The sequence below is a fragment of the Malus sylvestris genome, chromosome 17 (assembly GCF_916048215.2).
Source record: "Malus sylvestris chromosome 17, drMalSylv7.2, whole genome shotgun sequence".
NCBI classification, from domain to species: Eukaryota; Viridiplantae; Streptophyta; class Magnoliopsida; order Rosales; family Rosaceae; genus Malus; species Malus sylvestris.
In genome coordinates this window covers 13,745,079-13,760,542 of record NC_062276.1, presented here as the reverse complement: position 1 = coordinate 13,760,542, position 15,464 = coordinate 13,745,079, and the positions used below count along the sequence as shown (strand labels likewise).

The 15,464-nt window shown below is 38.8% G+C and overlaps 1 protein-coding gene across 2 annotated transcripts; it reads left to right on the top strand.

Moving 5' to 3' along the window:
* Positions 1-9,474: 9,474 nt before the first annotated feature.
* Positions 9,475-14,069, top strand: LOC126612149 (uncharacterized). Of its 2 annotated transcripts, none has more exons than XM_050280476.1 (6): positions 9,475-9,830; positions 10,182-10,275; positions 11,107-11,177; positions 11,760-11,816; positions 12,882-13,124; positions 13,600-14,069. In XM_050280476.1, the coding sequence occupies exons 1-6, from the start codon at positions 9,726-9,728 to the stop codon at positions 13,672-13,674; spliced, it is 645 nt and encodes a 214-aa protein (XP_050136433.1). In that variant the 5' UTR covers positions 9,475-9,725; the 3' UTR covers positions 13,675-14,069. The 2 variants fall into 2 exon arrangements, with proteins under 2 accessions (XP_050136433.1, XP_050136431.1); XM_050280474.1 differs by having other exon boundaries at positions 9,477-9,830; positions 13,604-14,069.
* The last annotated feature ends 1,395 nt before the right edge of the window (positions 14,070-15,464 follow it).

Sequence of the window (15,464 nt, the reverse complement as noted above, 5' to 3'; positions counted from 1 at the left end):
ATCATTCTTCATCACGGAATCCCCAACGGTAAGAGGATCAGTAGGGGAGACGAAGGATGGGCGCCATATGTTGTCTGGAGAAGGCGGGGCTGCCTCTTCAACAAGGTTCAAGTCAAAACGACGGTCGGAGGGGCCAGACATTTTCAAAGGTGTTGAAGAGAGAAGAGGTCGGACAAATCAAGATCTTAGAAGTGCAAGAATGAAGCTTCTACTGGTGGAGATTCAAGTGTGCTTTGGAACTTAATGCCTGCCCCTATAAAAATTTGCACTCGACGAAGCTTCAGAAATCGAAGAGGCACCTGCTCAGAAATCGAAGAGGCGTTTGCTTTCTCAAAAGCTGGGCTGCTTAGAGATCACGAGGGTTGATCTCAGAAATCGAAGAGGCGTTTGCTTTCTCAAAAGTTGGGCTGCTCAAAGACCACGAAGGCCGATCTCAAAAATCGAAGAGGCGCTCGCTTTCTCAAAAGCTGGGCTCCCCAGAGACCACGAGGGCCGATATCAGAAATCGAAGAGGCACCTACTTTTCCAGCCTTTTCCAGCCTTGTCAGCACCTGTCACACGCACACTCAGTTTTGCGGAAATTATGGGCATTCTGTCAAAGACTTCTGGGGAAGTAGAAAACACATGAATCTTACTGTTCAATCACCCACTTCCCACACGCAACAATAGCTCATGGGTACCACAGATAACTTTGCCAAAGTTCTCTGCCAAAGTTGAGCACGTGAAGCTTGCAGTTCCCACTACATCGCTCTGACCAAGAAGGGTAAAAGAATAGCAAAGAAACAGCACTAACAAAGTTTAGACCCATAAATTTTGAAGGTCTAGCTACCATATTATTACCCACAAGGGTAAAGGAACAGTACCACTGCTGGATAATTGGAAAGTCCCTGTGTGTCAACCTCTGTGCTTCGTGGCAAGGTAGACTAGCAAACATGCCCAACCTTTACTCACATTCGAGAAAACACTCCCAATAAGATTGCTTGCTCCAAAATCGAAGAGGCACCGTCCTCCGAATCTCGAGAGCCAGACTCCCAACATGACTACTTTCTTAAAAATCGAAGAGAGGGTAAAGGAACAGTACCATTGCTGGATAATTGGAAAGTCCCTGTGTGTCAACCTCTGTGCTTCGTGGCAAGGTAGACTAGCAAACATGCCCAACCTTTACTCACATTCGAGAAAACACTCCCAACAAGATCACCGCCCTCCGAATCTCGAGAGCCAGACTCCCAACATGATTACTTTCTCAAAAATCGAAGAGACACTGCTCCCCGAATCTCGAGAGCCAGACCCCCAGCATGATTGCTTTCTCAAAAATCGATGAGGCATCGTTCTCCGAATCAATCGAAGAGGCGCTCACTTTCTCAAAAGCTGGGCTGCTCAGAGACCACGAGGGCCGATCTCAGAAATCGAAGAGGCACCTACTTTTCTAGCCTTGTCAACACCTGTCACACGCACACTCAGCTTTGCAGAAATTATGGGCATTCTGTCGAAGACTTCTGGTGAAGTAGAAAGCACATGAATCTTACTGTTCAATCACCCACTTCCCACACGCAACAATAGCTCATGGGTACCACAAATAACTTTGCCAAAGTTCTCTGCCAAAGTTGAGCACGTGAAGCTTGCAGCTCCCACTACATCGCTCTGACCAAGAAAGGTAAAAGAATAGCAAAGAAACAGCACTAACAAAAGTTTAGACACATAAATTTTGAAGGTCTAGCTACCATATTATTACCCACAACTGTAAAGGAACAGTACCACTGCTGGATAATTGGAAAGTCCCTGTGTGTCAACCTCTGTGCTTCGTGGCAAGGTAGACTAGCAAACATGCCCAACCTTTACTCACATTCGAGAAAACACTCCCAATAAGATTGCTTGCTCCAAAATCGAAGAGGCACCGTCCTCCGAATCTCGAGAGCCAGACTCCCAACATGACTACTTTCTCAAAATCGAAGAGAGGGTAAAGGAACAGTACCATTGCTGGATAATTGGAAAGTCCCTATGTGTCAACCTTTGTGCTTCGTGGCAAGGTAGACTAGCAAACATGCCCAACCTTTACTCACATTCGAGACAACACTCCCAACAAGATTGCTTGCTCCAAAATCGAAGAGGCACCACCCTCCGAATCTCGAGAGCCAGACTCCCAACATGATTACTTCCTCAAAAATCGAAGAGACACTGCTCTCCGAATCTCGAGAGTCATACCCCCAGCATGATTGCTTTCTCAAAAATCGAAGAGGCATCGTTCTCCGAATCTCGAGAGCCAGATACCACAGACCACTTTTTCAAAGTGCTCTGACAGAGTTAAAACATGTGAAACTGGCAGCTCCCACTACCGTGCTATGACCAAGCAGGGTAAAGGAATAGCATTACTACTTGTTGTTAGGGAGACTCCTATATATGTCGACCTCCATCCCCAACGGACAGGCAGACCTGCAAAAATGCTCAACCCTTCATCATATCTGAGAGGGCACTCCCAACGAAGCCTTTCGAAATATTCAGCTTTCTTTCCCCCCGATAATACCTCTGCAAACAAGCTATACTAGAGCAAGAATATCTCATATCATCAGGGTTAAAAGCAAGAGTATCCCATATCATGCTTTTTCCCTGTCTTTTCTTTTGGCCTTGTTTTTACCTGCAAGACAAAGAGAAAGAGAGCAATCAGTCAGCACTTGGAATCAAGCTTCCAGCCAGGAACTGACTGCCTGGAACCCCTTACCTGATTACTTACCTGGCATTGCTCTCGAGTACTCATCTTCAACATCTTATGTTTCCAGGGAAGATTCCGCATCTGCTTGAGGAACAGATAGGGCAAGTGCGAAGGATACAAGGAAGCATGTGGAGACAAGCGTAACAGCACACGTGCCGATACATTCATTACTCTGTCAAAAGCAAAAGTATCCCATATCAGCAGGGTGGAACGTACTCTAGATTTGATGGACTTGTTTTGACCCTCAAATTCTTCAGTCGGCCTTATACTCTGGAGGAAACCAGAAAACCCTCCAGCTCAGTTCAAGAATAAGCCTGTGGAAAGTTACTTCTTCAAAAGCAAAAGTATCTCATATCATCTCTTCTCATTTTTCTTCTCTTTATCCTTCATGCTGCTGCAAGATGGGGAGAAGGTGAACAATCAGTCGGAGCTCTGATTGCTTACCTTGTCTGTCACCTCTTTCAGCAGACCCCCTAGCTCGGCGACTTGGGGGACTCCTACTACATGGTTTGTATCGCGCTTGACCAAGCCTGAAACTACAAGTAAGCTTCAAGTGAAATTGATACATTACCTTGTGCATCTCCACCAGTTAAAGATACCACCCCTGGATGGAGGAAGAGTACTTCCAGAGAAGATGCCACATCTACCTATGAGACAGATAAGGCAAGTCAAGACGACACCACACTCCGATACTTAGAAGTTTCGTGATTACGAGATCATTCTCCCACAATATTTCCTAATGTCATTTGTACTAAATCATTCACTTATACTCACTAAATGAGAGCTTGAACCTATGTACTTGTGTAAACCCTTCACAATTAATGAGAACTCTTCTATTCCGTGGACGTAGCCAATCTGGGTGAACCACGTACATCTTGTGTTTGCTTTCCTATCTCTATCCATTTATATACTTATCCACACTAATGACCGGAGCAATCTAGCGAAGATCACAAAAAGCGATCGTTTTCGCTACCTAGGATCTATCTTGCAAGAGAACGGAGAATTAGATGGAGATCTCAACCATAGAATACGAGCTGGATGGAAAGAGTGCATCCGGCGTGTTGTGTGACCGTCGTAGGCCACTGAAGCTCAAGGGAAAATTTTATAGGACGGCAATAAGGCTAGCGATGTTGTATGGCACAGAATGTTGGGTGGTGAAGCATCAACACGTACACAAAATGGGTGTAGCGGAGATGAGGATGCTTCGTGGGATGTGTGGGCACACGAGAAAGGATAAGATTGGGAATGAGGATATCCGAGGTAAAGTAGGAGTAGCCGAAATTGTAGGAAAGATGAGAGAAAATCGGCTCCGGTGATTTTGAACATGTGCAAAGAAGGCCGACTGACGCTCCGGGTCGAAGATGTGACTACGGGACAGAGGTTCAGGGCCGAAGGGGTAGAGGAAGACCTAGGACAACTTTGGAAGAGACTCTAAGAAAAGACTTAGAGTACTTGGATCTAACGGAGGACATGACACAAAACCGAGCGCAATGGCGTTCTAGGATTCATATAGCCGACCCCACTTAGTGGGAAAAGGCTTTGTTGTTGTTGTTGTTGTACTATAATTGATGAGTTTGTAGATTGAATTTATATATGATGTTCTTCTGAGATGAGTTTACATTCAAAGCTTTATATAAGATGTATCTTCAACCATCCTTGGAAGAGAAAAAGCTATTGTGGTTAATCTAGAGTAGATTTGATGTATTATTACGACCGATGAGGTTTTGCTTTTGAATTCCCTGATATCTTTGTATTGCAGTATGTGGTGGAGCTTCAGAGAAGATTGACAACAAATAGAGTAGGTGATGTTTGGCAATCTAATGGTTTTGACTTGAGTCAGCAGAGAGGAAATAGAAATTTTGATAGTGTGTTTGGGAGCACATTACCTCATTATTTGCCCTTTGAGTTTAGTGCTTTAGAATTTGCTCTGGAAGCTGCTTGTACATTTCTCGATTCTCAAGTATGTAAGGGAACACAAGAATTTAGGATCTTTATCACTGCTCATTACTAGATGTAGGCGATGACTGTTATTAATATATGTGTGTGTGCGCACACACACATATAAGAATATATAAGAATTGATGTGTAGTGCATCCTCAATTTTCAAAAATAGCTCATGTGTGCTGAAACATGTGAAACAGGTCTTGTAATTTTCTAAAACATGTTTGTGTTGCTGTAGTGTTCCTGTGCAGTGCAGTTTATAAATTACAAAAAAAAAAAAAAAAAAGAGTTGGACCCGTGGACCCTAATCAGCCTGTTTGAAACAGACTGGGTTAAGTTCGGTTCCAAAACTCAAAATCCCTCTACCAGGCCCGTCCCATCTCATTACTGTTTAAAACGGGTAAGGTTCGGTTTAAGGGTGGGCACTTAGAACCGAAATACGAACCAAATCGAACCGCACCGAACGGTTTGGTTTTGCGATTTTGGAACGATTTCGATTTTGAAACCGAACAGCAACATAGAAAACGGTTTGGTTTTGGTTTTGGCTTTTGAAAACCGCATCGAAATTGAACCGCACCGCAAATATTAATAAACTTTTAATTAAATGTCCATATTAAATTTCATGTTTTAATTGGTTGTTTGTTAGAATCCATGCACTTAGTATGGACTCAACCACACTAGAATATCATCATTCATCACTTTCTTTCGTTCATTAACTTGAAGGACCTTTATTATTTTACACCATCACACACACACACACATACGTACAAGGGTGGACTAATCTTGTTATCAAGAGTCGAACAATGATCTAATGAAGTCCACTCATTTGAAGCATGACATCACATATTCTAGTATGAAAGTTTTGCGCACATTTAATGAATTCAAAGTTATTCAACTTGTTTTATGTTATACCTTGTATGGGACATGTACACCCTTTTGTTGCACAAACATGTTTTAACATCACAATTGCATGCAACATGCAACATGCTAATTGTTTATATTTTCCTATTGCTATTGGTAAATGCTTATTAATATGTTAAATTGCAAATTGTACATTTTTTCTTAAAAACCAAACCGAAACTGTTTGAAACCGCACCGAACCGAATCAAACGGTTTGGTTTCATTTTAGTTTTGGCTTCAAAACCACACCGAACGGAACATCAAATAATTTTGGTTTAGGTTGTGGTTTCACTCAAAACCGCACCGAATCAAACCGTGCCCAGCCCTAGTTTGGTTCTTCCAAAATTGGGCCCGACCCGTGACCACCCCTAAATAGGGCGGGGTGGGTAACCTAATCTCCCACGTTACATTGTACATGTGACTCACATAGCATACTGCTCGCACAAAAGTTCTCTAGGAGCTATTCCATGGGGGTGTCGCCTATCACGTGCATTAACTTGGCATTGTCCAAATTTAAGCAGGTATTCTAACTTGGGAAATTTTATTTAAACCCATTTAACCTCTTTTTACACCGAACTTAAATTTCAAAAGTTAATTGTCTATTTTATCCTATTGCATAATTACTATTAAGTACAAAATGAAATTAATAATAAAGCTCAAATTTATCAATAAACCCAAACACTATAATTAAACCCTACGATCGCTTTTTGTTTATCCTACGTTCATTCTGACTAAAACACTAATAGTTCTCATGCAAAAAAATAAGTTTTTTTTTATTGATGGATGGTGATTTTGAAGTTTTGAATCATCCAACCAAGGTATGACTCAATTTATGAATTTTTTTGTTCGTTTGATTTCAATTTTTTAGAGTGTAGAAGTTACTTTACTGTAATTTTTTTCAACAAATACAACAAAAGCATCCTACCTTCCGGCTAAAACAAACAACAATGAAAGCATATGTTTGCTCCTCATATTTTGTTGATAGCCTTTGGCTTAATCGCCATGAAAAAAAAAATTATGGAGGAGTTGCTGCCCCAAATTCCAGAATCAATACTGAAATTCTAGTGATTTCTTGCCTTCAAGTCCAACCCTAGTTGTCTGCAGAATATCCTACCAATCCTTCTTCCTATATGTTTATACATTAAATTAAACCTCCTTTTGAATTACTACTTACGCATGATGAAAAAATGTGCGGTGTGAAAGGACCCAGTAACCATGATCCCCTTGCATTATCTTGCTTAGTTGTTTCCTCGATACTAGGACTAAGAATATAAGTTATTCTTCTCTACTCTCTTGTCATGTTTGCTTTGTATGTTCTTATTAGTCAAAGTCTATGTCTCTGGTACTTCATTTTTTAATATGCAGGTAGAAGTAGTTGCCTTGTCCAGTTACGAAGAGAAGGAGGAGAAGTTTAAGGAGGAGGTAACCCTTTTACTATCAGAAGTCAAGTGGCACAATGGCAGCTTCTGAGTTAAAAATCTAATGGGTGTAAAAATAAATTCACATATTGAATTGGGTTTATAGGCTATATTAGGTATTAAATTTGGGTTTAAAGAGATATTAATAGTTTAGTTAAAAATCAAATGGGTGCAAAGAGTAAGTTGAGTATATAAATAGGTTAGATGAGTTTAAATAAAATTTCCCCTTTGACTGTGTCCAAAAAAAAAAAAAAGTAGGTATTATGACATCTGTGCATTCGTAGGAAGATCGTCATAGTGTAGCATATTCATTTGGTGTTACAAGTTCACTTAAACTTTAATTTCGTAACATGATATATTTCCCCTCCCCCTCGTGTAAGCCTATTGGTAAGTAGCAGAGGAAAGGGGTGGGGGACGTAATGTGACATATTTTCCCTCCCCCCCTGTAAGCCGAGGAAAAAGGGAGGGATGCACATATCCACCATTTGCGAATAATGTATCTTGACCGAATAAAATCAATGATCGCAATCATTCAATTTACTAATTTTTATTTGAAGAACACTCCTACAAAAAAACATTCGAATTGAAAATCGTTTCATCATCCAAATGAAGCAAACAAATGGATGGTTAACATGAATATGTTACTTGTTATCTACATCGTTGATTTGTTTAATACATTTGAATGACTATATGATCTCCATTTGAAATGACTTTTTATAGGAGAATCTTCAAATGAAGATTAATAAAATGAACTAATTATGAAATTTTTATAGTCAAGATACGTTATTCACATAATGGAATAAACTCATCCCCCAAGCAGGGAATGCAACCAATAAGATAATATATGAGATGCATATTTTGTTTAGGAAGGTGAAATACCAACAATATCTGCTTAAAGTGCATTAGCCTCACATTGTATATAGGAAACTGAATATAAATATATATAAGCACATGTGTGATAATCCGACAATATTTTGTCAATGAAGTTATTAGTAACAAAATTCGAAAGTTTCTGAATTTTGCCCCCATTATGATGAAGTTCTGGCTCCACTACGGCCAGTAGCGGAACCAAGGGAGTGCATTAAGATCCCTTGACCCCAATAAGTTTCTAAATTTACTCTTATGACATACCACCACCAGCAGATGAATCATGGCCAAATTTAGTGGGCCATTTGCTATTTTTTGGTTCCATCCCTCGAATGCTTTCGGTCCCAATCCTCTAATTCTCTTTGGGCTGCTTCATTTGTGCTCTCCTTTGAGCAATCACTCATATTAGTGCTATGTTATGTAGCTTTTGAGAGAAGAATTTGTTATGTATTTTGGTCTTTTCCATTTGGTATTTGTTTGAGTGAAAGCTATTGGTGTATGTAGGATTTGGGTCTGAAAGTTAAACACTCTATTTGTAATCTTCATTTTGATATATTTGAAAGCTATTTTTAAATGAAAGTATGATCGATTTTTTAAAACTATTTTTGTGATACCCATCGTTGTAAATTCCTGGCTCCGTCATTGATTAGAACCCATGGAGATGATGGTGTGTAGTAATTGGTGAGGAGGCCCAATGACGGCGGTGTAATGGATTTGTTTGACGGATGGGTGTTTGTGTTGTTCTGTTTTTTTATGTGTAAAATAATTATAGTCCAAAGTTTTGTTAATATGGTCGTAGCATCAAACCCCCGACTAATTTAATTAGTCTTATTCGATGTACAAATTTTATCTAACTGAAATAGTCAGTACAGTTTGAACTACCAAACGAAATCTCAAGATTCTTCCTTTATAATGCGTTATTTTCTTGAGGGATTAGGCTTGCCAGTTTAACTTGATTGGATTGGACCTGGCATACAGCTGTTAATCCTCAACCCTTAGCTCTTAAAGATAGACCACTAGTTTATGAAACCAACAAGGTTGGTGGGCGGCAAACGATACATTGGTTGGTGCAAATTTCTAAGTAAATTACAAATTTAAGTGAATTCTTATTAGAATTGTGCTATTTACGTATTTATTTTTATTTTACTTTACATATTTATCTTAATTTTTAACAGTTAAATCAAATCAATTAAAAAATTAATAAAAAAAATTTAAAAAAAATGTGTGAATATCACTGCTAGTGTACTGCATCACCATGCAACGTGTTTCTATTTATGGCAAATTTGCCATTATTTGCCAATACCCAAAATGGCAAATGAGTAAATGTGCCAAATATAGAATCCAAATCCCATCCACCCGACAGTCTACAGTCTTCCACGCCAATAGACGACTGACCACCAACTTGTGATAAAAAGACATTTTGTGTGTTGGACCCACTCATTTTCTTTCTTTATTGTGCGGGTGGGACCCATCCTAAGTTTCGTTTCCCTTGGCGTCAACAAAGGCTTCCGAAACAGTGAGAAACAGAACCTTCTGGATTCACAACCTGCATAAATATCTACCACCTTTTGCTCAATCTCAGCCGTCCATCTCCAAAGATCCTCCAAATCGATTAAAATAAAAACCACAAGAAAAATACCATTTAAATGGGGATTGGTTTCTGGAGCGTTCTTTGAACCTCCGTGTTTATTTGCACAAGGGTGAGATATTTTTCCTTATCTCTTCCCCCTTTGATTAGAGGTTCCGTGTACAAAATCACAAAGATGTAGGACGACAGCGTGCCATATCTTAATATTTGTCTTCGTCTTTGGAATTCTGGGTCCTATAATTTATAGACAACAAACAGAAAAACTAAGGTTGTTTAGGATTTGGAGGAGTTGAAAGAGGAAGAAATGGCTGATGGGGAAGAGAAAGGCAGTGACTTCTATGCAGTTTTAGGGTTGGACAAGGAATGCACAGACTCGGAGCTCAGAAATGCCTATAAGAAACTTGCACTGGTTAGAATTTAATTTCATCACCATTTTTGCACAATTCAATTTAAACCCCTTCTACACGATTCTTTCAATTGGGTCCTTCTAAAATTGAAATCCGGAGCTAAAGTTCTGATATTTTTCTCCATTTATTTCTGGGTTTCTGCCAAATCATTGGAAACATATTTGCTTCCATGGGAAATTGGGTTTTCAGGATGTAAATCCCGGATATGGGTTTTCATTGCATGATCAAAACAGGTTAGAAAGGTCGAAAAAGTATGAGATTTTTCTGGGATTTCAGGGAAATTCAAGGAATTGTGTATTTTTCTGTGACTTATTGATTTTTCGGTTAATTTTTTTATATGCTTGTTGGTACAGAGATGGCACCCGGATCGCTGTTCTGCCTCCGGAAATTCTAAGTTCGTGGAAGAAGCCAAGATGAAATTCCAAGACATTCAACAAGCCTATTCTGGTAATTTCAACATGATTCTCATTTATTATTATTTTGGAGTGCTGCTGGACCAACTCATTATTCTATTTTTCATCCACGTTTATACCCCTTTAAAAGTGATGAAAACTAATTAAAAATTTTTGAAAATTTTGGGTTTTAACGATAATGATAAAATGAAGGTAAAGTGAATAATATCATGATTGTTTTTTTTATATAAAAATATAGTTTTTTTCTAAAGTTAACTATGCCGGAGCTTTTTGTTAAAGTTCCTAACAAATTAGTCACTTAGCGTCACTCAGTATTAGAGTCTAGTGATATTTAGTGAGAGATTTAAAGTTTGATTTTCGTGTTACTGAGTATTAGAGTCTAGTGATATTTAGTGAGAGATCTGAAGTTTGATTTTCGTGGATTAAAAACAAATTTAAATCACATTATTACGACCAGGCTAGTGAGATATTTAGCTCACTTCCCGCTCCAATGACATTCCCCTGCCCTTGTATAACTCCAGTGAAATCGACCGACACAATGACCATCCCCTGGAGGCCATCAGGCTTCGCACGCAACCTGAATGGAGCAATTTTTCTTCATGGACGGAGTTCTCGTTCTGGATTTCGAGGACCACCGTTTAGAAGCTTCAGAAATCATTTTAATTGAAAAAAAAAGTCACGTGTCTAACTAATTGTTACAACTAAGGGTTCAAAAGTCTTTATCTAACACGATAAAATATGTTATTAATATTTTTATTAAAAGGGTGGAAAAATGGTGGGTGAGTTTACCAGAATTCTTATTTTATTATTATTTTCGTTTGAATTTGTCACGAGGAAAGCATAATGTCTGTTTTTTGTTGAACAGTTTTATCTGACGCGAATAAGAGGTTTCTGTACGATGTAGGAGCCTATGGCAGTGATGATGACGAAAACAATGTAAGTTTTTCTTTTGAGGGATATACTAGGTGCTCTAGGGGTGCGTTTGGTACATGGGACGGGACGGGACGGAACGGGACGAGGCGTTCCGTCCCGCGTTTGGTGCGCCAAAAATGGGTGGAACGGGCTGTTCCACGGAACAGATTTTGGGTGTTTTTGCGTTCCACCTCCCCCTAGAACGGGTTTGTTCCACGTCTGTGGAACACAATGTTTTACCATTTTAAGACAAATATACCCCATGTCTTTTTCAAAAATTACACCTTCGTTCCGTCTCGTCCCGTCCCGTCCCGTCCCGTCCCGTCCCGTCCCGTTCCGTCTGCGTACCAAACGCACCCTAGAGTAACGGGTATTCTTGGTGTTTTAATAGTTAAATCTTTATTTAAAAATGTACAAAAATTAAGATTTGTCGGTTAAAACATCTTCGATGACATTTACCACTGTTTATTTATTACCTGTAAGAAATCCGTCAAAATGTAGCCGCCCAAGTGATGCTAGTGCAGACCAATTTAAATGAGATGCAACTTTTTTTGGTATGTTCTATTCTACATTAATTATGAGCTTATTGTGAATATGTTTGTGCAGGGGATGGGTGAGTTTTTGAACGAAATGGCAATGATGATGAGCCAAACAAAGCCTAATGTATGTACAACTTTGCCTTTCTTCCTTTTTAATTTCCGACTTTCCTGCGTTTACTAACACTAACACGTATATGCGTAATATGTTTTAAACATGTTGAAACAGATTAGGGAGAAAATGGGATGCAACAAGCTTCTTGTGCTTTTTGGGAAAACCTACGTTTTTGGTTTATGTTTGCTTTTCCATGAGGCCTCACCCTCACTTTTGCTAAGACATTTGAGAAGAGGAAATATTGGGTTTATTCTAGAAAAGAGTGTTGATGGGCTTCAGTTCTGTTTAAATGCATAGACCCAACTACAATTGTAGTAACATCCTAGCAAAGTCTGTTCCTGAAGGGCCCATTAGCTAGGGCCTTGACCGCACGAGGGTGTAGCCTAGTCGCTCTCCCTTCTACGCCCTAGTTCGAATCTCTATCCCTTTACTTTAGATTAAAATATCGCTCGAATATAAAAAAACATAGTCCCTGTGGCCCCACCTATTGATGCAACTTTATTTGTTCAATTGCAATCAAGGGAAGCCGAGGACGAAGGGAAGGCATTAAGGTGCGTACCAAGGACGGAGCCACCTTGGGCTGGGCACTCAGTGGGGAGGGGGTGTGGTGCAATATAGGGGCAGTAAAATGTGTTCTATTTCCTGTTTAGTGCCCTTATAGTGAGAAGTGTTCTATTTTTTATTCAAGATTCGAAAAAAGTTATATTAATATGTAATTTCCAAAATATTAAGGACACGCAAAAATGTGGGGTCTAGCAATTTTGGATGGTTGTGCGCTAGTCGTACCAGCTAATGCTTCATGATTAAGAACTTGTTTTGTCTAAATTTCATATTTTCTTCTTTCATCTTGTTCCAGGTTTAATAAAAATTGTGAGCTGAACATTGTGACTATAATCATAAGTCTCACTGGTAATGCAGTGAGAAACTTTAGGAAGTAGCTTCCAGTCTTTTATCAGTTTATACTTTATACATGATTAGAAGTTTCAAGAAATGTTTCATTTCGAATAATCATGATGATGGTGATGATGACAGTGTTTCTATGTACATACTGACATACAAGAAATGCGTAATTGACAGGAAAATGGGAAGGAGACGTTTGAAGAATTGCAGGATATTTTTTATGAAATGTTTCAAGGGGATATTGGGAGTTATGGGTCTGCTTCTCGGACCCCTAGTTCCTGTTCTACTTCTTCGTATGCGTCCTATTGCGAAAGCTCAAGTTCCAATAACAAGCGCAATTGCTCTGAAATGAACTATGAGAAGGTGACCTTGGACGATCCTTCTGGCTTCGACACTCATTTTCCAAGTTTTTGTGTAGGGGTCAGTACCCTCCTCTTTATGCTTCTTAACCTAATTTTCTCTTTTTGTGTTTTTAATATGAGACCTATAAGATGGTTGTTTGATATAGGCACCTCAATTAATCTAGTATTCATTTACTGACCAGAGTTTGTGCCAAATTTGATCATTACTGAGAAAATAAAAATATGATCAAATAGTGGACGAGAACAACTTCCGTTCCATCTAGTAATCTCGAAACTGTGTTTCTTAAGTGCTTAATGTATTTTGTGTGCATTGTGAAACTTGTGGAGGCATTGTCTTTTAAATTTAAATAACATGAGGCAAAGAACTGTGGACTATGAACTTAAGCTTTAGGTATAAAAATAAGCGTAAAGTGCTATTTTGGTTTCTTTATGTAATAAATAAATATATGCTGTTACCGACCTCTTCTTTCCCATTTTTCTTCTGTCGCTTGTACTGTACAAGCCTCATATTGTTTGTGATTGGTGCTATGAAGACAGGTGGGAAGCCGTCAAGACAACGGGAAGGCAACGGCAGCAGGAGAAGGGATTCGCGCAAAAACCACCGGTAATCGAAGGCAGGGCAGGAAACAAAAGGTCACATCTGGGCATGATGTTTCTTCAAATGACTACTCTGGTATATCAGCTAGTTGAATTTATCGATCCTGTTACTTTACGGACTTACTGGGAAATTAGTTTGGCAAAATTTTAAATCACCCCGGAGAGTGCAGAAGCAGTAGTACCTCCATCATGAAGAAAATACTTGTTACTTTTAGGCAGCATTGTAGGGTTAGCAGAGGGTTGAATGGGTTAGGATTTATGCTTCATTGTATGAAATTCCTGCCAGCCATGCTAGTGGTATGGCAGAGTCTCGAACTCTTCAGTTGTAATGTTAGTTACCCATTGAAGTTGTAATGTTAGTTACCTATTGAAATTGTAATGGATTCTTAACGTGTCTGATTAGTTATTTGGCTTTGTAATTTGTAGGAGTGAGGAGTGATTTTTTATTTTATTTTTTTTCCAAATGGAAAAAGATTAGGCGACATTAGTTATTCGGCAATGATCGTGCGGAGGCATCTACCTTTTTCTGAAGGGGTGATAACCATTATACCCAGAAATCTCCCGCTCGTCCCTTCTCCACGAACTCCACCAAATTTATTGATAATAAATGAATGTAGACAAAAAAATACAAGCGGGGGACTATGTTAAGACCTACAAAGACAAAAATGATCAACTAAAACGATAGTAAGGAAAAACCATGAGCAAATGCAACAAAATCTTGAACTATAGGGTCTCAGTATAAGCATAACTGTATGTCTCAAATAAAGCTAAAGCATTTGCAACTTGATTTCCTTCTTTATAAACATGTGTACACATGAATCACATTTGTCGAAGTCGTAAGAGACAATTTTTTTAATCCATCATAAAAAACTATGAAACCACATTAAGAGCCTTAAAAAGATATTGAATAATCAACATGAAGTTTATATCAATTCATAAATGTTTTCAATCTGTGACCCAAGCTATATGCGCAGCCTCAATGAAAGCAAGAATTAATGTAACAATTGAACTTACAAATTTTGTGTTTGATGCAAAAGCACAAATTGTCTCACCAACCGGTGTTTTTTTATTTTTTTGGGAACGAACCAGTGTTGTTTTAAGCGTGCTCTACCAACCAGTCATTATAAGGAAAGTACTATCTTGTCACCAGTTACCAAGTGGCAAGTATTTATTAGAAAGATTCTTTAATTTTTTTTTAACAAATAATATTAATTTTTTGGCGAGAATTAAATTTAAAACATATTACTTACAAGTGACCTGTTGGAAGGATGAGGATCCTCTCTGGATTCTCTTTGTGAGGATCATAGAGATCTTTACATCTTAGTCGTTCATTGTACATCGTGCGATTAATTTTCGTTAAATACTATTTATGTTTAATTTTAAATAAAAAAATTCAAAATGATTTCTGACCTCAAAGAATCCCTAGAATTCTCACCATCTGAACCTGGACCGGATCCAAATCCCTGTTGGAACTATGTCTTGATTGCTGTTGAAATATCTATCCTAGGGGTGGGCACTTAAAACCGAAAACCGAAACCGAAATACGAATCAAATCAAACCGCACTGAACGGTTTGGTTTTGTGGTTTTGGAATGGTTTTGGTTTTGAAACCGAACCGCAACATAGAAAACGGTTTGGTTTCGGTTTTGGCTTTTGAAAACCGCACTGAAACCGAACCGCTATGCAAATATTAATAAACATTTAATTAAATGTGTCCATATTAAATTTCATGTTTTAATTGGTTGTTTGTTAGAATCCATGCACTTAGTATGGACACAACCACACTAGAATATCATCATTCA

Bases quoted from the DNA above. Each gene is read 5' to 3' on its own strand.
- LOC126612149 (XM_050280474.1), top strand. From the start codon at position 9,726: ATGGCTGATGGGGAAGAGAAAGGCAGTGACTTCTATGCAGTTTTAGGG. The intron at 9,831-10,181 runs GTTAGAATTTAA...TTGTTGGTACAG, and splicing joins CCTATAAGAAACTTGCACTG to AGATGGCACCCGGATCGCTG. The intron at 11,178-11,759 runs GTAAGTTTTTCT...ATGTTTGTGCAG, and splicing joins GTGATGATGACGAAAACAAT to GGGATGGGTGAGTTTTTGAA.